Source organism: Chiloscyllium punctatum, chromosome 9, assembly GCF_047496795.1.
Source record: "Chiloscyllium punctatum isolate Juve2018m chromosome 9, sChiPun1.3, whole genome shotgun sequence".
Classification (NCBI taxonomy): Eukaryota; Metazoa; Chordata; class Chondrichthyes; order Orectolobiformes; family Hemiscylliidae; genus Chiloscyllium; species Chiloscyllium punctatum.
The window spans coordinates 16300818-16322978 of NC_092747.1; the positions used below are offsets into that span (position 1 = coordinate 16300818).

Here is a 22161-nt window from a genome sequence, read left to right on the forward strand (position 1 = left end):
TTGCATTTACAGGTTGGGAATAGTATAACTGCACCAACTATAATTTACCTTTAAACAGAATCGTCAACATCATAGTGTGCCTAAAGAGAAGCATGTGACCTAAAACTTGATCAAAATGATAGGTTTTAAGATCATTCTGAAGGTGGAGATGTAGAGAGATTTAGTAAAGGAAATCCAAGGAATGTAGGATCAAGACACTGACAGGCACTGTTAATGATGGGGTGATGAACATCAGGGATGCACAGGAGATGAGTTGGTTTCAAGCAGAGATCTCAGAGGTTTCATGCGCTGAATGAGGTGACAGAGAGAAGAATCTGACGATTCAAGGAGAAATTCAAAAACAAGCATACAAATTTGACAATTGGATCATTTTGAGACCAGGAGTTGATGTAAGTCAGTGACTACAGGAATAATGAGTCATTGTGTGTTACCATTTTTAGGACAGGAGAACAGAGTTTTGACAGCTGCTGCAAAAGTGATGTGGAATTGTGTTGAGCAAAACAATTAGTGAGATCCAAACTTATTTACCTTCATGACGTTGGTACTCTGCTCTGTGACTTGTATCTGATAATAAAAGTCGAAGGAAGGATGTTTACCTTCTGGTTGATCCCATACTACTTCATTTTCTTTGACTGTAATGTTAATTGGAGGACTGACCTTATCTAAATCAAGACAGATAATATATTATCATTAAAATGTTACAGGTTCCTTCAAATTATCATCCATTGCCATTATATTTGGTACATAGCACTTGCTTTTCTCATTCATTCATGCAATGTTGGTGATGTTAACTAGGTTGGTATTTGCTGGGACCAGTGTTTTTGTCCCTCTATTTGCACTTGAGAAACTGTTTTCTTGAAAACCTACAGGCCACACGCTGTAGGTAGACTCACAATGCTGCTGGAAGTCAAGGATTTTGGCCAAATGATGTTGAAGAAATTACGAAGCATTTCCAAGGGTTGGTGTGTCCATTTATCTGTTGCCCTTGTTCTTTTAGATGGTAGTGCATATGAGTTTGGAAAGTACTGTTAAAGCCACCTTGGTGAAATTTTTCAGTGCATCTTGTAGATGGGAAACACCGCTGCAAATGAATATTGGAGGTGCAGGAAGTGATGCTTGTGGATACAGAGCCAATCAAATGGGCTGCCCGATCCTAAACAGAGTATTTTTGAGTGTTGTTGGTGCTACACTAATCCAAACTAGAAGGGGAGTATTCCATCACAATCCTGATTTGTACCTTGTAGATAGTGGACAGGCTTTGTGGAGTTAGGAGGTGAGTTACTTGTTGCAGAATTCCTTACTTTTCATTTGCTTTTGTAGCCACAGAAAAAAGTGGCCAGTCCAGTTTAGTTTCTGGTCAATGATAATTACTAGGAAATCAATAGGGATTTGGTGTTGGTAATGTCATTGAATGTCAAAGGGCAATGGTTAGATTGTCTCTTACTGGGCATGATCATTGCCTGGCACTTGTGTGGCACCAAAGTTACATACCACTTGTTAACCCAATCCTGAATATTGTCTGGGTCTTGCTGCATTTGCACATGGATAGCTTCAGTATCTGAGGAGTTGCCAATGGTGCTAAACATTGTGCAATTCTTTGTGAACATCTCCATTTCTGGCCTTATGATGGAGAGAGGGTCATTGATGAAAGAGCTGAAGATGTTTGGACCTACAGTGATAGCTCCTACGAGGCCCATTAATTAAACTCCCTGTGGACCTTGTTGAGTATGAGTTTCTTTGGTAACAGATGATGGCCCACCCAGATGGAACTCATCACTTGAGCCCTTTATAAAGCAGACCCTGAGGGGCCCTCCTGTGACACAGAAATAGAGTTCTATCTCTGGACCAGGAGGCACAGGTTCAAGTCCCACCTGCTCCAGAGGTGAGTAATAACACCTTTGAACAGGTTAATTAGAAAATAAAAGAAAATAAAGCAGACCATGGTGTAATATGGTGACGGAGACATTAAGGCAATAGATTGTTAATTCATTGTGTTCTACACAAGTGTGTTCAAATGCCACACTCTTTGCTATTTGTGGTTCATGGACTCTCATGAGCCCAACTGTTTTCTTTGTGGCTGTGTTGAGGGTGGAGGGTGAGTGCTTTATTTCCACTTCCAACTCAACTTTGATTTAGTCCCTTCCCTCTCTCCCTACCACCACCCCCCTCACTCTTTGATGTTAGCTTTTCTCTTAATAAGTTTTGTTTGCAAACATTCGAATGGCCACACTGGTGTTTTCCTGGTCTTGGGGTAAAAAAAAACAGACCCTAAGGCCCCTCTTGTGGCACAGTAGTAGTGTACTTATCCCAGACCAGAAGGCTTGAGTTCAAGTCCCACCTGCTCCAGAAGTGGGTAATAAGGTCAGTGAACAGGCTGATTAGAAAATAAGTTAAATGAAAAGAAAACAGACCCTGGACTAGGTCTGCAGAACTATCTTTCCCAGTTGGGACTAGCCTATATATTTTAAGAGTAGTGGTACTATTTTGGCATTCAATAACAAATGATGTCCTTTTCCAATTGAGTTTCCTGAGGAGAGATGTCCTTTAGCTGAGATGACTGATCTCTGACAATCAAAAGCATTGTCCTATGTACTAGACATGACTCCAAGTGTCCAAGAGCAGATGCACTGACTCCTAATAAGTCCAGGTTTACTTGGGTTTCTTGTTGTGACTTTTGCTCAACTACAGCCTTGCTGTCAAGGGTACTCATTCTCACCTCACCTTTGGAATTCATTCTTTGTTCATGTTTGAGTGAGGACAGTAATGAATGCAAGAATTGAATGCCCCAGCGGAACCCAAACTGAGCAACAGTCAGCTAGTTAATGCTGAGTAGATGTTGCGTGATTGCACGTGAGGACTCATTCCATCACTTTACAGAAAGATTGAGGATAGACTGATAGGGTGTAATTGGCTGGGTTGGATATACGCTGTTTTTTAGTGTAGACGGCATACCTGAAGAGTTTGAAAAGTTACCAGATAGTTGTAGTTATACTGGAAGAGCTTGGCTAATTCTGGAGCACCTGTCATCAATACTATTGCTGATATGTTTTCAGGGCCTGTTAGCTTTTGCTGTATCCAGTGCCTCCTACCGTTCCTTGATATCACACAGAGTGAATTGAATTGGTTGAAGACTGGTACCTGCAATGCTGGGGACCTCCACAGGATGCTGATGTAGGTCATCCACCCAGCACTTCTGCCTGAAGATTATAGCAAATACAAAATACAATAGCTTGCACTAATGTGCTAGGCTCTCCTATCGCTGGGGATATTTGTGGAGCCTCCTCCTTCAATAAGTTGTGTAATTGTCCGTTCCCATTCACAACCTCACATTGCAGGTTGTGGTGGAGTACAATTCTGCTGCAGATGATGGTCCACAATGCCTTACAGATGCCCAGTCTTGCATTGCTAGTTCTGTTCAAAATTTATCTCATTTGCCACAGTGATCATGCCACACATGATGAAAATTATCCTTAATGGGAAGATGGGACTACATCTCCAAAGGATTGTGAGGGGGCCAGTCTTACCGATACTGTCCTGTACAGATGCATCTGCGGCAGGCAATTTGGTGAGGATCAGATCAAGTTTGTTTTTCCCTCTTGTTAGTGCCCTACCCTGCTGCCGCAGACCCAGTCGAGCGACTATGTACTTCAGGACTCATTCAGCTCATTCAGTAATGTGGCTAATGTGGGTGTGAGGGGGCTACCCTTAATGGTGGGTTTCGATTCTTATTGTTAATGCCATTCTGGCTATAAATAGGTACGTTTATTTTTAGGACTTATTTCAATCTTACAATAGAGAACTAAAGTCAATATAAATTGAAAATGAATGACTCTTACAATAGATGACTGGTGTCAAATCTATGCAGTGAGGTTTCGAGAAGTTTTGGCCTAATTCAGTGACACAAATCTGCATCTCGTTGAAGAGCACAAAGCCAACGTCCTGAACATGGCAGGTCACATTTCTCCAACCATTCTTACGAGAGATTGTTCTGGACTCGGTATTTTGTTCATATAAAATCCTGGAAAGATCATGTTTAAGAAGTAAATGAGTGTGTGCACGCGTGAGTAATGCATTTTTTCTGAAAGAATGATTATCACATCAGTTAAGGTAATGACAGGATGGTGGACAGACTCCTGATATTGCTTACCCAATTTCAGGGCATTAGCAGCCTCCTGGACTGTTACGCTCTGCTAAGGTGGCTCTGAGAATTGGACAGTGCCTCTGAGTGGAGGCACAAACAAATAGGCGAATGTATTCAAATATTTGCAAAGGGTTGATGAGGTGGCAGGCCCTGTCAAATGAAGAAGAAAAGTCCCCCTCAAGGGATCATTTCTGCTCACAGCCTTCTCTTTAGAGGGATGACTCCATTAGCCACTTCCTCCACACCCTTAAACAACTAGTCCATGGAGACTGACTTTATTGCGGTTGCACCTCTCCCAAACAGCGAGAGGGACTATCCAATCTTGCCTAGTCTGATAACTTGCTTCGAAAGGTTCAAAGAGTAGAAAGCTGAGTTTGAAGCAGTGCTGCCTTTGTCTGGGTGACCCTGTTTAATGTTTCAGAAAACAGCCAAGGATTACACATTTACACCGATGAGACAAAGCTAAATGTAATATTTTCATTTATTTACCCCTTAACTTTGTTTGTTTGACTGTTTGAATGGAGACTGACATTAAACAGCTGACTGTATTATTTAATTTTCTCTCTGCTGAAGTTATTTTGCAGCTAATACACTGTTAAATATTTTACTTAAGATACTAAACTGGTGTCTAGTAATGAATTATTCACAAAGTCTGGGATTGGTTATTCACAAGTCTTGGTTAGGAACCATTGGAGCCACTATTTGGGGGCTAACTTTATTGTATTGTGAATGCAGAGCGAGAAAGGCTGATTGGGTTCGGTGTAGTAACAACAGCTCACCTGCACCATGGCCTAAGGCAGGGAGCTATCTGAGTGGCGGGAAGGCACTGAGTGGCATTGCAACTTGGCTGCCGGAGAAGCCCACAACACTAACCCGGCTCTGCCTCCACAGGCTCCTGGCCGTTCTGCCTCTTAACCCTGCTTCTGTTTCCATAGATGCTGCCAGATTAGCTGAAGATTTTCTGCTCTTAACATCAGATTTCTACAACCTGCACAATTTTGCTTTTGAACTGAAACGCACCATCTCTTAAATTCTGATAGAACTCAAAACAGCCATTTCAGGCTCTAGACAGTTGCATAGATGAGTAAATGTTTACACTTACCCATAAGTCAAATGGTACTGTGCATCCGCTGGTGCTTGTGCGCTAATACCCCAGGTACAGGTCATTTGTCGGTCATTATAAAACATACACGACAGGTTGTGGATTGAGGAAATGTGATTACCTGTGCCAATGAAATAATTGAAAAAAATTACATACATATTCAATACGAAGATAAAAGCCTGACTTTCTGTTGATATCTGACAAAGGAAATGAGTAAATCAAAGCCGTGTTTTTCTTCTGGAGGGTGAGAATTGAATTAAATTGAGTTGAATTGAATTGAATTTATTGTCATGTGTACCGAGGCACAGTGAAAAGCTTTGTCCTGTGAGCAATACAGGAGAATCACATTGTTAAATAGCATAGATAAGTAAATAATAGGTAAACAGTGGCAAAAACAAAAACACAGGTACAGGCGAATGTTAAGGGTTTATGAGTCCATTTGGTATTCTAACAGTAGGGTAGAAACTGTTACGAAATCGGCTGGTGTGTGTGTTCAGGCTTCTGTACCTTCTCCCCGGTGGTAGAGGTTGTCAAAAAACATTGCCAGGGTGGGATGGATCTTTAAGAATGCTGGAGGCCTTTTTTTGACAGTGGGCCTGGTAGATGGATTCTGTAGATGGGAGGTTGGCCTTTGTGATTGTCCAGGCAGAGTTCAACACTCTCTGTAATGGGTAGTTTATAGCAGATAGAAAAGGAATCAGGGTTGTATTGGATAAATAAAGACCGAAAGAACTGCAGATACTGTAAATTAGAAACAAAATTTGGAATTGCTGGAAAAGCTCAGCAGGTCTAGCAGCATCTGCGAAAAGAAATCAGAGGTGTAAGAAACTATCATGGAGGATGAACATAATAAGGATTCAGATGGATGTAGACAGGTTAAGTGAATGGGCCAAAGTTTGGCAGATGGAGTATAATGAGGGAAAATGTAAAATCACTCCTTTTGAAGTATTTTAGAAAAGCAGAGTATTATTTAAATGAAAAAGGACTGAAGATTTCCAAAGAGGATAGTGAGGTCTGCAGATGCTGGAGATCAGAGTTGAGAGTGTGTTGCTGGAAAAGCACAGCTGGTCAGGCAGCATCCGAGGAGCAGGAAAGTCGATGTTTCGGGCTGGAGCCCTTCATCAGGATCCTGACGAAGGGTCTTTGCCCGAAACGTCGATTTTCCTGCTCCTCAGATGCTGCCTGCCCTGCTGTGCTTTTCCAGCAACACATTCTCAACTCTGAAGATTTCCAAAGTTTAGAGTCATCCAGGTATTCTGGTGCATGAGTCACAAAAAAGTACAGCAAGTGATTAAGGGGACGCTATGTTTTATTCAAGAGAAATTGAGCAGAAATATAAAGAGGCTATGGCTTAATTATATGGAGAATTGGTGACACCATATCTCAAATACTGCCTGCACCTTTGATTTTCTTATTTAAGGCAGAAATGTAAATGCAATGGAGTCAGCTCAGAAGGCATTTACTAGATTGACACCTGAAATGAATGGTTGGTCTTTTGAGGATTTATTAGATAGGCTGCGATTGTTTTAGTTGGAGTCTAGAAGAATGAGGGGTAATGTGCTTGAAGTTCATAAGGCCTTACACAGTCTTGCTAAGCTGGATTTGGAAAAGATGTATACTCTTGGGGGTCAGTCTCAAACAAGCAGACACTGTTTTAAAATTAGGTGTCACCTCTTTAGGTCAGAGACGAGGGAATTTTTTTTCTCTCTCAGAGGAATGTGCAACTTTGGAACATTGCCTCAAAGGATGCCTGGGTCAAGATTATTACATATCTTTGAGGTAGATTCTTGTTGGGCAGAGGGGATGGACAGTTGATCGAAATGTGGAATTTGAAACGCAACTGATCAGTCATAATTTCATTAAATGGAAGTATAGGTTGAAGGGCTCCTAATTCATATGTAAAAATATTTCCAGACCACGTGTTCTGTTTTTGCTTTAAGCAGCCTGCTCCTCATAACTTTAGAGAAAAAAGGAATTCAGACTATAATTTTTGTGCTAGTTTGTTGAAATATTTATTCACATGCTGTCTAGTGTCCATTATTGTGTGTAAAGTTATTTGTTGCATTCGAAGGTCAAAGACAATGCTTCAAACAGTTGGCATGGTGCCTGTACTCACAATCTTTTCAATTTGCCACTCTGGAGACCAATGGAATGAAAATCAGGGTCAAGTGTGGACCTGTTGGGCTGAGAGGGCCTGTTTTCACACTGTCGGGATTCTAATCTAATCAAGTTATATTCTTGCATTACAAATCAAACAGACATTGCTGGAAACTCTGAACAGGTCTGTGGAGAGAAATCACGCTCCAGAACCAGTCGTGAAGAAGGGTCACTGGATCAGAAACATTAACTCCGACCTGATGAGTTTCTCCAGCATTTTCGGTTTTTGCTTCTGATTTCCAGCATCTGCAGTTTTCTCTGGGTTTTTTTTTGTTTTGTTATATTCTTATGTCCTATGCATCATCTCAAGTGAATTCACCACCATCCTGAAATTGTTGGGATGTTGGCTTTGCCCTGTTCTGATGTCTGATGACATTGGACAGGGAAGAATTTACATTTGTGATTATGCAATGTGCCATTTATAATCAAATGTAGAAACCACAGTCCATTACATATTCAGAGAGAAAGTCCCAAGCCACTTCCTCACAATCTCCTCGGTGTACCGTGGCTTATACATTTACCTTCACAATAAGGTTAGTCAGACTTCCTGGGAAGTCCCACCTACTGTAAGTTCCTCTGTTGACATCTTGCTAAACTGTTCACAAAACCATTAAACCACTTCTGCGGTGATCTTTAACAGCATTACTCAGTGAACTGAACAGGCATTTTGCTGAGGAGGAATGAGAGTTTCTGTGACAATCAAATCCACTCACAATGAAGGGTTTTCTCCACAATGCTTTCCATCCTACTGCCTCAGTTGTTCTCTTAAAGGGTTGTGCATCAGTGGAATTCAATATCCTAGAGGGTGGTGCATGCCAGGAAACTGAATACATTTAGCTTTAAATTAAGGGGGGGTAGATATAGGACTGATGTTAGGGGTAGGTTCTTCACTCAGCGAGTCGTATGTTCATGGAATGCCCTGCCAGTAGCAGTGGTGGACTCTCCCTCTTTATGGGCATTTAAACGGGCATTGGATAGGTATATGGAGGATAGTGGGTTAGTGTAGGTTAGGTGGGCTTTGATCGGCGCAACATCGAGGGCCGAAGGGCCTGTACTGTGCTGTATTCTTCTATGTTCTATATATTTAAGGAGGAGATAACAGACAGCTTTTTTAATTCACAAAAGATTAAAGGGTTATGGAGAGTAGGTGGGAAAGTGGAGTTGAAGCTGAGATGAGATCAGCCATGATCGTATTAATTGGCAGGCTTGAGGGGCTCCTTCTAGTTCTTAGGGAACACAGGGCTAAAGTAGATAGGTGCTTGACAACCAGCATAGACACAGTGAGCTGAAGGGCCTCTTTCTTTGCTGTAAATCTCAATGACACTATGACTGGAATGCACAGCTGATACAATCATTGACACAGATTCAAAACATAACTTTCAAATGGAACTTTCATAAATACAGGGGTATGGAGTATTAGCAGGTGGATGCAGGCAGCTGAACTATTACACGTGAGCATGGGTGACACAGTGGCTCGGTGGTTAGCACTGCTGCCTCATAGCGCAGGGATCTGGTTTTGATTCCAGCCTTGAGTGACTGTCTGTGTGGAGTTTGTATCTTCTCCTTGTGTCTGTGTGAGTCTCCTCCCACAGTCCAAAGATGTGCCAGTCAGGGGGATTGGTCATACTAAATTGCCCGTATTGTCAAGAGATGTGTGGGCTAGGCAGATTAGCCATGGGGAATGCAGGGTTATAAGCTGGGGGGGGGGGGAGGTGTGAGTGAGTCTGGGTTGAATGCTCTTTGGAGGGTCAGTGTGAACTCGATAGGCTGAATGGCCTGCTTCTATGCTGTGGGGATTCAATAAGACTAAAGGAAATCAGCGTGCAACAGCAGTGGTAATGAGTTGCATGAGACTTGCTTGAATATTGAAGATCATCACGAGAACTCCAACAAGATGGGTTATGACAATTTTGCTTGTATTTATTGAAAGTGATGTCATAAAGCAACAATTATAATGCCTAAAGATATATTCATTTTTCCCATTTTTAATATTCTGATTATTATTTTAATGCATCTTATCCACAAGGCAGAGAAAAACATTTCCCTTTGCAACAGTAGTTGATAATATCAGTTGAGCCACCCATGATTTCATAATGACAATGAATCTGCAAAACTGCTCCATGCATGACTGAATGTCACAATATTGTTTTCGCACTCATTAACATCCTGATTTTGGCCATGCATGGGGTCTCTATAAAAGCTATCACAGGGAGGATGTATTCTATATGAAAAGCCTCATTGCCCAGGCTTTAAGTGAAATAAATCCACAGAAGCCAGTATCTGGTCATCAAGTCACCCTTTATTTACATGTCAAAAGTTCTTGACACTGAATCCGGCTTCCTCAGAGCCAGCTCTGAAGGGGAGCAGAACCTCTGTCACTCCTGTTTATATCTGTCAGCCTGGGCTCCCTGATTGGACCAGGTTAACAGCCCCAATCAGGGAACCTATATTCTATGAGGTCCACCTGGCTGACCTCATTACAATGACTAGGAGAAAGTGAGGACTGCAGATGCTGGAGATCAGAGCTGAAAATGTGTTGCTGGAAAAGCGCAGCAGGTCAGGCAGCATCCAAGGAGCAGGAGAATCGACGTTTCGGGCATCAGCCCTTCTTCAGGAATGATCATGCCCGAAACATCGATTCTCCTGCTCCTTGGATGCTGCCTGACCTGCTGCGCTTTTCCAGCAACACATTTTCAGCTCTGATCTCCAGCATCTGCAGTCCTCATTTTCTCCTAGAAGATTTTAACCTGCTGCGAATCCTCTTACAAGGATGCCTTCCTTGAAAAAGCTTTCTTCCTCCCTGATTCCTGAAGAAGGGCTCATGCCCGAAATGTCAATTCTCCTGCTTCTTGGATGCTGCCTGACCTGCTGCGCTTTTCCAGCAACACATTTTCAGCTCATTACAATGACGACAATAAACAGCTTCAGTGAACCAGAAATTAGCCTATAAATAATCTACTGACAAGTTGATTAAAATATAAATAGCTCAGTGATTTAATGTTTGGCCTAATTATGCATTGGCCATGGTTCAGTTGGCACACTTCCACCATTTGAGTCAAGTTGCTTTGGGTTCAAGTGAAAGCACACAGACCCAACCATGAAAGCAAACAGATTATAAACAGAAGGTGTTGGAAGAAGTCAACAGGTCAAGCAGCGTATGTGGAGAGAGAAATAACGTTCACATTTCAAGTCTAATATGGATGCCTCAAAATGGAGACACCCTCTGATCCTAAGAAGCTAGGTGCCATCCTGGACAAAGCTGTCCATTTGATTGGCTGTCCATCAATTGTCCTAAACATTGGCAGCATGTGGACCACCTACAAGATGTACCTGAACACCCCACCAAGAACTTTTAATTAACACCTTCCATACCAGGAATTTAGGTGATAGTAGTTTGAAAGACAAAGGCTGCAGATACATGGGAATAGCACTACTGACAAGATACTTCCCAAGTCACACAGCATAGAGTCATAGAGTCATAGAGATGTACAGCACAGTATCTGGATAACTGGGGTTCTTTCTGGGGAAGGTGGAACCTCTATAAACAGGATGGTCTCCACCTGAACCTGAGGGGCACCAGTATCCTTAGGGGGAGGTTTGCTAGTGCTCTTGGGGGGGGGTTTAAACTAACTCTGCAGGGGCATGGGAACCTAGACTGTAGCTTTAGGGTGCAGGACCTGGAGTGTAGGGAGGTTAGGAACATGGTATCAATCTCAAAGGAGGGTGCCTGTAAACAGGAAAGTGGCTTGAAGTGTGTATACTTCAATGCAAGAAGTATACGAAATAAGGTAGGTGAACTTGCAGCGTGGGTTGGTACCTGGGATTTCGGTGTTGTGGCTATTACGGAGACATGGGTAGAACAGGGACAGGATTGGCTGTTGCAGGTTCCAGGGTTTAAATGTTTTAGTAGGGTCAGAGGTGGGGGTAAAAGAGGGGGAGGTGTGGCATTGCTTGTCAAAGATAGTATTACAGCGGTGGAAAGGACGATGGATGAAGACTCGCCATCTGAGGTAGCTTGGGCTGAGGTTAGGAATAGGAAAGGTGAGGTCACCCTGTTAGGAGTTTTCTACAGGCCTCCTAATAGTCCGAGAGACGTAGAAGAAAGGATTGCAAGGATGATTCAGGAGAAGAGTGAAAATAATAGGGTGGTTGTTATGGGGACTTTAACGTTCCTGATATTGACTGGGAAAGCTATAGCTCAAGTTCATTAGAGGGGTCGGTGTTTGTCCAATGTGTGCAGGAGGGTTTCCTGACACAATATGTAGACAGGCCAACAAGAGGTGAGGCCATACTGGATTTGGTTCTGGGTAACGAACCAGGCCAGGTGTTAGAATTGGAGGTAGGTGAGCACTTTGGGGACAGTGACCACAATTCGGTGACTTTTACTCTAGTGATGGAGAGGGATAAATGTGCATAGAAGGGCAAGAGTTATAGCTGGGGGCAGGGAAATTATGATGCGGTGAGGCACGACTTAGGATGCGTGGCTTGGAAAAGTAGGCTTCAAGGCAAGGGCGCAATTGATATGTGGAGATTGTTCAAGGAGCAACTATTGAGTGTCCTTGATAAGTATGTACCTGTCAGGCAGGGAGGAAAGGGTCGTGTGAGGGAGCCGTGGTTTAATAAGGAATTGGAATCCCTTGTTAAAGGGAAGAGGGCGGCCTATGTAAAGATGAGGCGTGAAGGTTCAATTGGGGCGATTGAGAGTTATAAGGTAGCCAGGAAGGATCTGAAGAGAGAGCTAAGAGCAGCAAGGAGGGGACATGAAAAGTCCTTAGTTGGTAGGATTAGGGAAAAACCCAAAGGCTTTCTATAGGTATGTCAGGAATAAAAGAATGACTAGGGTAGGAATAGGTCCAGTCAAGGATAGTAGTGGGAAGTTGCGTGTGGAGTCTGAAGAAATTGGGGAAACACTGAATGAATACTTTTTATCAGTATTCACTCAGGAACAGGACATTGTTGCCGATGTGAATACTGGGTCACAATTAATTAGAATGGACGGCTTTGAGGTATGTAGGGAAGAGGTGTTGGAAATTCTGGAAAGGGTGAAAATAGATAAGTCCCCTGGGCCTGATGGCATTTATCCTAGGATTCTCTGGGAAGCAAGGGAGGAGATTGCAGAGCCATTGGCCTTGATTTTTATGTCCTTGTTGTCTACAGGAACAGTGCCAGAAGACTGGAGGATAGCAAATGTGGTTCTCTCGTTCAAGAAGGGGAGTAGGGATAACCCTAGTAACTATAGGTCAGTGAGCCTCACTTCTGTTGTGGGTAAAGTCTTGGAGAGAATTGTAAGGGATAGGATTTATGAACATCTGGATAGGAATAATGTGATCAAGGATAGTCAGCATGGTTTTGTGAAGGGCAGATCTTGCCTCACAAACCTTATTGAATTCTTTGAGAAGGTGACTAAGGAGGTGGACGAGGATAAAGCGGTAGATGTGGTGTATATGGATTTTAGTAAGGCGTTTGATAAGGTTCCCCATGGTAGGCTACTGCAAAAAATACGGAGGTATGGCATTGAGGGTGAGTTGGAGGTTTGGATTAGGAATTGGCTGGCTGGAAGAAGACAGAGGGTAGTAGTTGATGGTAAAGGTTCATCTTGGAGTGCAGTTACTAGCGGTGTTTCGCAAGGATCTGTTTTGGGACCATTGCTGTTTGTCATTTTTATAAATGACCCAGAGGAGGTGCTAGAAGGTTGGGTGAGCAAGCTTGCAGATGATACGAAAGTCAGTGGAGTTGTTGACGGTGAGGAAGGATGTGGCAGGTTACAGCGGGATATAGATAAGCTGCAGAGCTGGGCAGAAAGATGACAAATGGAGGTCAATGTGGGTAAGTGTGAGGTGATTCACTTTGGTATGAGTAACAAAAAGATGGGGTACTGGGCTAATGGTCGGATACTTGGTAGTGTGGATGAGCAGAGGGATCTTGGTGTCCATGTACACAGATCTCTGAAAGTTGTCACCCAGGTATATAGTGTGGTGAAGAAGGCATATGGCGTACTGGCTTTTATTGGTATATGAATTGAGTTTCGGAGTCCTGAGGTCATGTTGCAGTTGTATAAGTCTTTGATGCGGCTGCATCTGGAATATTGTGTGCAGTTTTGGTCGCCATACTATAGGAAGGATGTGGAGGCACTGGAACGGGTGCAGAGGAGGTTTACCAGGATGTTGCCTGGTATGGTAGGAAGATCATACGAGGAAAGGCTGAGGCACTTGGGGCTGTTTTCATTGGAGAAAAGAAGGTTTAGAGGTGACTTGATAGAGGTGTACAAGATGATTAGGGGTTTAGATAGGGTTGACCATGAGAACCTTTTTCCGCGTATGGAGTCAGCTATTACGAGGGGGCATAGCTTTAAATTAAGGGGTGGTAGGTATAGGACAGATGTTAGGGGTAGATTCTTTCCTCAGCGAGTCGTGAGTTCATGGAATGCCCTGCCAGTAGCAGTGGTGGACTCTCCCTCCTTATGGGCATTTAAACGGGCATTGGATAGGCATATGGAGGATAGTGGGCTAGTGTAGGTTAGGTGGGCTTGGATCGGTGCAACATCGAGGGCCAAAGGGCCTGTACTGCGCTGTATTTTTCTATGTTCTATGTTCTATGTAGAAACAGACCCTTTGGTCCAACTTGTCCATGTAGAACAGATATCCCAACCCAATCTAGTCCCACCTGCCATCACCCGGCCTATATCCCTCCAAACCCTTCCTATTCATCTAAATGCCTTTTAAATGTTGCAATTGTACAAGCCTCCACCACTTCCTCTGGCAGCTTATTCCATACACGTACCTCACTTGCATGAAAAAGTTGCCCCTTCGGTCTCTTTTATATCTGTCCCCTCTCACCCTAAACCTATGCCCTCTCGTTCTGGTCTCCCCCACCCCAGGGAAAAGACTTTGTCTATTTATCCTATCCATGCCCCTCATGATTTTATAAACCTCTGTAATGTCACCCCTCAGGCTCTGATGATCGAGGGAAAACAGCCCCGGACTGTTTAGCCTTTCCCTATAGCTCAAATCCTCAATCCTGGCAACATCCTTGTAAATCTTTTCTGAACCCTTTCAAGTTTCACAACATCTTTCTGATTGGAAGACCGGAATTGCTCACAATATTCCAACACAATATTCCAATGTCCAAACAAAATATCAGTAACCTGATTTGAAAATATATCATTGCTCTTTCAATGTCCCTGGGTCAAAATTCTGGAATTCTCTTCCTAACAGCCTCCCTTTATCCCAAGGGACCTGCAGCCCAGGGACAACAGAATTTCAAGAAAGCAGCTACCCACCACCAACTCAAAGAAAATTAGGGACAATTATTGCCCAACCCATAAGACCTACATCTCAAGAAAAAATATTTCTATAGGTGAAAGAAAGATACCAGGCAGGAACCTGATGGTACAACCCCTTCATTAGATGACCAGCAGCCATGCACAGTGCGGCTTAATAACCGTGCTAGGGTTTTATTGAAATAAAATGCAAAGTCCTCCTGTGCCTTGGCTCCTCAACTCACACCAGAAGGTGTCATGTTTCACTGGCTCCACAGTGGGGGGCTGATCTGCAAAACCACTTAAGTGGCCTTGTGACCCATCCATAGGTTGTGAATGTGTTGATGTCCCACCCAACTGCTGACTAAAGGCCTCAGAGTTGAAAATATGCATGCAAAACAGTGTAACCTCTGGAGTAAGCAATCCCAGGACAGCCTGTCTTCTCCTCCTGGCCTCAGAAATTTGGCCGGTGTAAGATAACATTGTTTAGATTCACATCTCAGCTGTGGGCTCACATGCAACCTTGGCTGATGGTTTTTCTCATGTTCTCATGTTTTTATAAATCACTGTTGCTGAATAAAGAGACCTTGGAGTGCAGGTTCATAGCTCCTTGAAAATGGAGTCACAGGTAGATAGGATAGTGAAGAGGGCATTTGGTATTCTTTCTTTTATTGGTCAGAGTATTGAGTACAGGAGTTGGGAGGTCATGTTGTGGCTGTACAGGACATTGGTTAGGCCACTGTTGCAATATTGAGTGCAATTCTGGTCTCCTTCCTATTGGAAAGTTGTTGTGAAACTTGAAAGGGTTCAGAAAAGATTTACAAGGATGTTGCCAGGGTTGGAGGATTTGAGCCACAGGGAGAGGCTGAACAGGCTGGGGCTGTGTTCTCTGGAGCGTCGGAGGCTGAGGGATGACTTTATAGATGTTTACAAAATTATGAGGGGCATGGATAGGATAAATAGACAAAGTCTTTTCCCTGGGGTGGGGGTGTCCAGATCTAGAGGGTTTAGGGTGAGGGGGAAAGGTATAAAAGAGACCTAAGGGGCAATGTTTTCACGCTGAGGGCGGTACGTGTATGGAATGAGCTGCCAGAGGAAGTGGTGGAGGCTGGTACAATTGCAACATTTAAGAGGCATTTGGATGGTTATATGAAGAGGAAGGGTTTGGAGGGATATGGGCCGGGAGCTGGCAGGTAGGACTAGATTGGGTTGGGACACCTGGTCGGCATGGACCAAAGAGTCTGTTTCCGTGTTGTACATCTCTATGACTATCTATGACTCTATAAATAACATCTGCTGTTTTAAACCAACAGAAGTTGACCCTCTGGTTAATGAGGTATTCTGGAATCCTAATGAATATGGCAAATATTGCAAGTATGGCAAAAAACGTTGACTCTTCTCACATAGGGACTGAATAGAAAGAGTTTTATCCAACAGCAGATCCTTGACTTGTGTGCTTTTGAGGTAAAAACAATGACTGCAGATGCTGGAAACCAGATTCTGGATTAGTGATGCTAGAAGAGCATAGCAGTTCAGGCAGCATCCAAGTAGCTTCGAAATCGACGTTTCGGGCAAAAGCCTGATGAAGGGCTTTTGCCCGAAACGTCGATTTCGAAGCTACTTGTGTGCTTTTGAGTCCAATGATCTACTTGAGTCACCATAACTTTCCAATGCTGGCAGCTGTCAGCTTTATTTATTCAGGAGATGTAGACATCACTTTATTGCTATGGTAATATTTTATTTACAGCAATTCTTGCCCATCACTAATTGTTTAGATAAGGCTCAACCACACTCCCGTGGATTTGTGTCACTTGGAAATTTGGTAAAGACAGAAGCGATATATTAAGTTAATTCCTCTTTCATATCCTTTGCTTCAGTGAGCAACTTACACTGTGTGTTCCTTATGGGCCCCACTCTATCCTTCCCTAATCTTTTGCTGTCAATATATTTGAAGAACATTTTACCTTCTGTTTTAGCACGACCTGCAATCCTTTTCTCATGCTTCCTCTTTGCCTTCCTTATTCCAGTCATGGAGAAAGTGAGGACTGCAGATGCTGGAGAGTCAGGGTTGAAAATTGTGGTGCTGGAAAAGCACAGCATAACAGGCAGCATCCGAGGAGCAGGAGAATCAACATTTTGTGCACGAGTCTTTCATCCTGTGCTTTTTCCAGTGCTACACTTTCTGACTCTTATCCCAGCCTTGGCCTCCCTCCCACATTTATTTCCCATTCCTATTATTGCTTGCATTATATACTTCTTTTCTCTTCATTATTTTCTCATCAATAATCTTAGACATCCAGGATATCCTAACTTTGGATACCCCACATTTATTTCTCATTGCACCCAACTCATCTCTCTTTTGAAATTCTCCCATTATTCATCCACTGTTTTATCCATCAAAATGCATTTTCAATCGAAATACTCCAGTCCAATTTTTTAGACCCCTAAAACCTGTTCTTTTTCAATCTGAAATCTTAACCATTGATTGATTGTAATCCTTTTCAAACCTAATATTGACCCTCATTAAGTTGTGATTGCTATTTCCAAAATGTTCCCTCACTCTACATTCTCTACTTGGCCTGCCTCATTTCCTAGGATTAGATCCAATGCATCGTCATCACTTGTAATCAGGAAATGGACTGTTCCAGGAAATGCTCCTGCTCACATTGCAGAAATTTCTCCTCTTCCTGTCCTGTAGAATTCCTAAACGTGGGCGGCACGGTGGCTAGCTCTGCTGCCTCACAGCGCCAGAGACCCGGGTTCAGTTCCCGCCTCAGGCGACTCTCTGTGTGGAGTTTGCACATTCTCCCCGTGTCTGCGTGGGTTTCCTCCGGGTGCTCCGGTTTCCTCCCACAATCCAAAGATGTGCAAGTCAGGTGAATTGGCCATGGTAAATTGCCCGTAATGTTAGGTAAAAGGGTAGATGTAGGGATATGGGTGGGTTGCGCTTCAGCGGGGCGGTGTGGACTTGTTGGGCTGAAGGGCCTGTTTCCACACTGTAAGTAATCTAATCTAAAAAAACCTGCCTCCAATCCTCTCCTTTACTATTTGAAGGCCTATAATAAATACCCAACAGGATCACTGCTCCCTTCCTGTTTCCCTCCTCCAACCAAATTTGATTGTAATTAAATGCATCTCATTTAAGGGTAATGATACTATTTTTTGATCAAGACTGTTATATGTCCTTTTTATCTGCCCTGTTTGTCTGAAAAGCCCTGTAACCCCGTACATTAAGTATCCAGTCCTGTTCTGACTTGAGCTACATTTCTGTTATTGCTACTATGTCCTAACCCCCAGAGCAATTTCTGCTTCTAATTCTCCAGTTTTGTTCAGTGTACTCTGTGCATTGTCACACATACAATTTATCTCTTCCTTGCCCATTAGAAGGTGACCATTTCTTTGTTCATTGCCAACACTCAAGCCTTCCTTCACTTCCTTAACCATCTTCTCTCTTTAGCTGTCTCTGATAGTTCATGAGTTATCCTACCCCCTGCCTTACAAGTTTGGATTTACCCCCACTATACTATTTAATCTCTCAGTCAAGAGATTAGTTTCATTTTAGCTCAGGTGAAGCCCATCTCTTCTGAACAACTTCCTCCTTTCCTAAAAGTGATCCCAATACTCCAAAACTCTGAACCCCTCCCATCAGCACCATCCCTCAAGCCAAGCATTCGACTCCCTTTGCCTAGATGGTGAAGTCTGTGGCACGGGTAGTATGGGAAGCAACAGACCATATGGGGCTCCCGATCTCACCTGTAAACTAGACAGTATATCCCCCAAACTACTGAGTCACCCATAACTAACTTTCTAATCTGCTTTTACAACAATGGACAGTGGTTATGTAGTCACCATTACACTAGCTTTTAACTTCAGATTGTTATTGAATTCAAATTTTCACCTTTTGCTTCGGTGGGATTTAAACCCAAAACCTCAGAATATTGGCTTGGATTGCTGAAGTATCAGTCCAATGGCATAACCACAATATCAATGTCTTCCGTTGTGTGTGTCTGTGTGAATATGTGTCTGTGTATACCTGTATGTGTGGTGTGTGTGTCTGTGTGAGTGTGGGGTGTATGTCTAAGGGTATGTGTGTATCTGTGTGTGTGTATATCTGTGTTTTAGTGTGTATCTGCATGCGTGTGTATGTGTGTGTGATGTATATCTGTGTGTTGAGTCTGCATGTGTGTATTTAGTGTTTGTGTGTTTTGAGTGTATGTGTCTGTGTGCATGTCTGTGTGTGATCCTGTATTTGTGTGTGCATATGTTTGTGTGTGTGCCTGTTTCCACTTGTTTATGTATCCATGTCTGTGTCCACATGTGTCACATGCACAGCAGGGTCATGCTGGAGTTAACAGCGAGACATTGTCAGTGACCCAGATTTCAATGTGCTTACGTAAGCCCACCACTACATGGGAACGAAGGCATCAGAGAGATTTATTGTAAAAGATTATGGGTTATCAACTGAAATACAGTTATTTATCTCAGATTATTTTGATATTAAAATGTTGAAATAACTTACTCATGTGTGCAAAGGAAGTCAGAGCAGCTCCATTTAGTGCTGTTGTCCAAAGTATGGCTGTTATCAAGAGAGTTGGGACAAACAGCATGATGCTTGTGGCGTAAAGGGCAGATTAAAACACTCGCAGTCCAAGCTCTACCTGAGGAATAGGACATATATCGATTAAAATGTTGCTTCCTGACTGTTTCTACTTTTTTGCTTAACACTGATATGTTAAATATATTGAATTCCTAATGTTTTGCTTCCATTTAGGCTGGCTCTGTGCCAAGACATGGAATAAAATAGAAAGAATATGTAATTTCTTTAATGGAAGATCAATCTACAATGACATCTCCATGCACTCTTCATGCATGGACACAGGCAATCATACACACAGATACGGACACACAGAATACACATCATTACTACACAGACACACACAAGCAGACATGGACACACAACATATACAGGAACACATGTACACGCAATGCACATACACGACATACTCTTAGAAATAAATGACACACACTTTCACATAATAAATGACACACACACCAATGCAGACACCTACACAAATAGTGCACATATGCAGATATACAGACAGGGGCACACACACAGACACGATGCATGCAAATACAAACATAGTCACATACACATATACACACAGCCATACAACACACACTCACCCAGATACACATAGAGACAGGCACACACACAATGACACAGATACACAGACAGAAATACACACAGAGACATGATGCATACAAACACACAGTCACACACACATATACACACAGCCATACAACATACACTCACCTAGACATGTGTAGTGATAAGCACATACACAGATACACTGATACACAGACAGACAGACACACACACACATATGTATACAGATAGATGCAGAGACATACAAGCAGACATACACTGTGGCTGTTTGAACAATCAGAGGCTGGGTATTCTGTGGTGAGTAGCGTTGCTCAAAACCCCTCCATTGTTTGCGAGATAGAATGAGGGATACAACACCTAAGATTGCTTGACACCATGTGGTTCAAGAAACCAGCTCCTCACCACTTTTTCAGAAACAACCAGTGATGGGGAACAAATGCTAGCCCTGCTAATGATGTCACATCCCCTGAAAGAAAACAGGAACAGAAAATCCCCAGGTCATTTAATAAATTAATTAGTTTGGGAAATGCTGTGATAGAAAGTTGTGGGAATAATTGAACATGAGAATTTTTACTGAAAATTGACAGGTTTCTTGGGTTGTACTGCGAGACCAATAGAGCATAAGATTTGGGAAGAAACTTAGAACACATTTAAAAAGCTCAATTTTCCTTGTCTGGAATACAATTCTAGTCAAGATTCAACAAACACAAAAGAGATAAATGTAATATTTTCTGCACAATGAGACACCCACACCTTGTTATAGAATAAAGTAGAATCCCTACAGTGTGGAAACAGGCCATTTTGGCCCAACAAGTCCACATCGAACCTCCAAAGAGTATTCCACCTAGACCCACTCTCTACCTCAAGTTTTAGATGTAACAATTTTAAGCAGGGGGTTACTGAAGGTATATAATTGGACAACTGTATGAGAAAATTAAAGAATGGTCTTCTAAACGTCTGAAGCAAAAATCTGATCAAGCTAATGCCTAGCAGGTGTCATAGAGCCCAATGCTCCCTATTGACTGGAGCTCTCCAGACAGTATATGCATTACAATGGATCACTTACATCAAATTCCCTGTCAAAATATCACATCTCTGAGCCATATTGATTGAAACTGCCTCGTCCCACTTCTCTGACATTGTGTTGAGTGGCACTGCTTGGTGTCATGAACATTATCAAATTGCAGCATTGAATCTCCCCATTGTCTGTAGCAATCAGTCTGGGGAATCCCAGAAAAACTTCTCAAGTGACATTTTCCCAGGATTTTTACAGACCTTCCACTGACAGAATAGTAAGCCATCTAGCACATTCACAGGAAAAGAAGACCAGGAATAGACTTTGTGTTCCTTCAGCCTATTGCATCACTCTGTATGGATGTGACGGGCCTGTCCCTTAACTCCATTTGTTCACAGGAAAAGGAGTATTTCTGCCTGGCCCGTCCCCAGTTACCCAGAGGACAGTTAAGAGTCAACCACATTGCTGTGAGTCTGGAGTCAAATGTAGGCTAGACCACATAGGGTCATTAGTGAACCAGACGGATTTTCCCCCAGCAACCTCATAGTCATCATTAGACTCTCAAATACAGATTTGGTTTTTGAAATTGAATTTAAATTTCATATTTGCTACGGTGGGATTCAAACCCAGGTTCCCAGAAAATTCTCTGGTGTCTCTGGATTAGCAGTTTAGCAATAATACCACTAGGCCATTACTTGCTTCCAACTTACATGGCCCTCCATACAATAAAGAAACAGTGGAATTAAAACAAGCTCACCATACACACCCGAGCACTGAACCCATTTTGAAAGCTCAAATAGATTCACCTGCTTTGTCAAAGCATTAAAATGAACTGTCCACATTCATCAAATTCTAGTGCTGGCCAGAAAGCAGGCTACACTGGACCTGGTATGAGATAGGATTAATTGAGGCACCCATAATGAAAGCACCCTCAAGTAACAGTGACCATAATATGATTGAATTCTGTGTTCAGTCTGAGGGAGAGGGAAGTGGATCTGAGAATTTTTTTAGCACCAGGTTCCCCATGAACATGAGGTTGCAAGTAAAGGAGAGAGGCAGCGCCCATACGGCCGCACTCCAGACCAGATTCGAATGGCGATACGCACCAATGGGAGTCGGTTATCCTAGGCCAACCAGTGATCCATGGCGCTAGGGTATCGTTACATTTAGACAGGATTCTGACTTAGAGACGTTCAGTCATAATCCCACAGATGGTAGCTTCGCACCATTTGGCTCCTCAGCCAAGCACATACACCAAATGTCTGAATCTGCAGTTTCTCTCGTACTGAGCAGGATTACTATTGTAACAGTTCGAGTCGTA

At 42.8% G+C, this 22161-nt stretch overlaps 1 protein-coding gene across 3 annotated transcripts in view; it reads right to left on the reverse strand.

The window, feature by feature from the left end:
- LOC140481159 (interleukin-21 receptor-like) overlaps positions 1-22161 on the reverse strand; it is a 61081-nt gene that overhangs the window by 19392 nt on the left and 19528 nt on the right. The window contains exons 2-6 of one of the 3 annotated variants that reach the window (XM_072576922.1): positions 19178-19316; positions 16623-16712; positions 5244-5364; positions 3837-4018; positions 529-662 (exon numbers count right to left, since the gene is read on the reverse strand). In XM_072576922.1, coding sequence (XP_072433023.1) covers positions 529-662; positions 3837-4018; positions 5244-5364; positions 16623-16712; positions 19178-19265 — 615 coding nt within the window. In that variant the 5' untranslated portion in view covers positions 19266-19316. The remainder of the gene's footprint in view (positions 1-528; positions 663-3836; positions 4019-5243; positions 5365-16622; positions 16713-19177; positions 19317-22161) is intronic. The other 2 variants (XM_072576923.1, XM_072576924.1) reach the window with 2 other exon arrangements.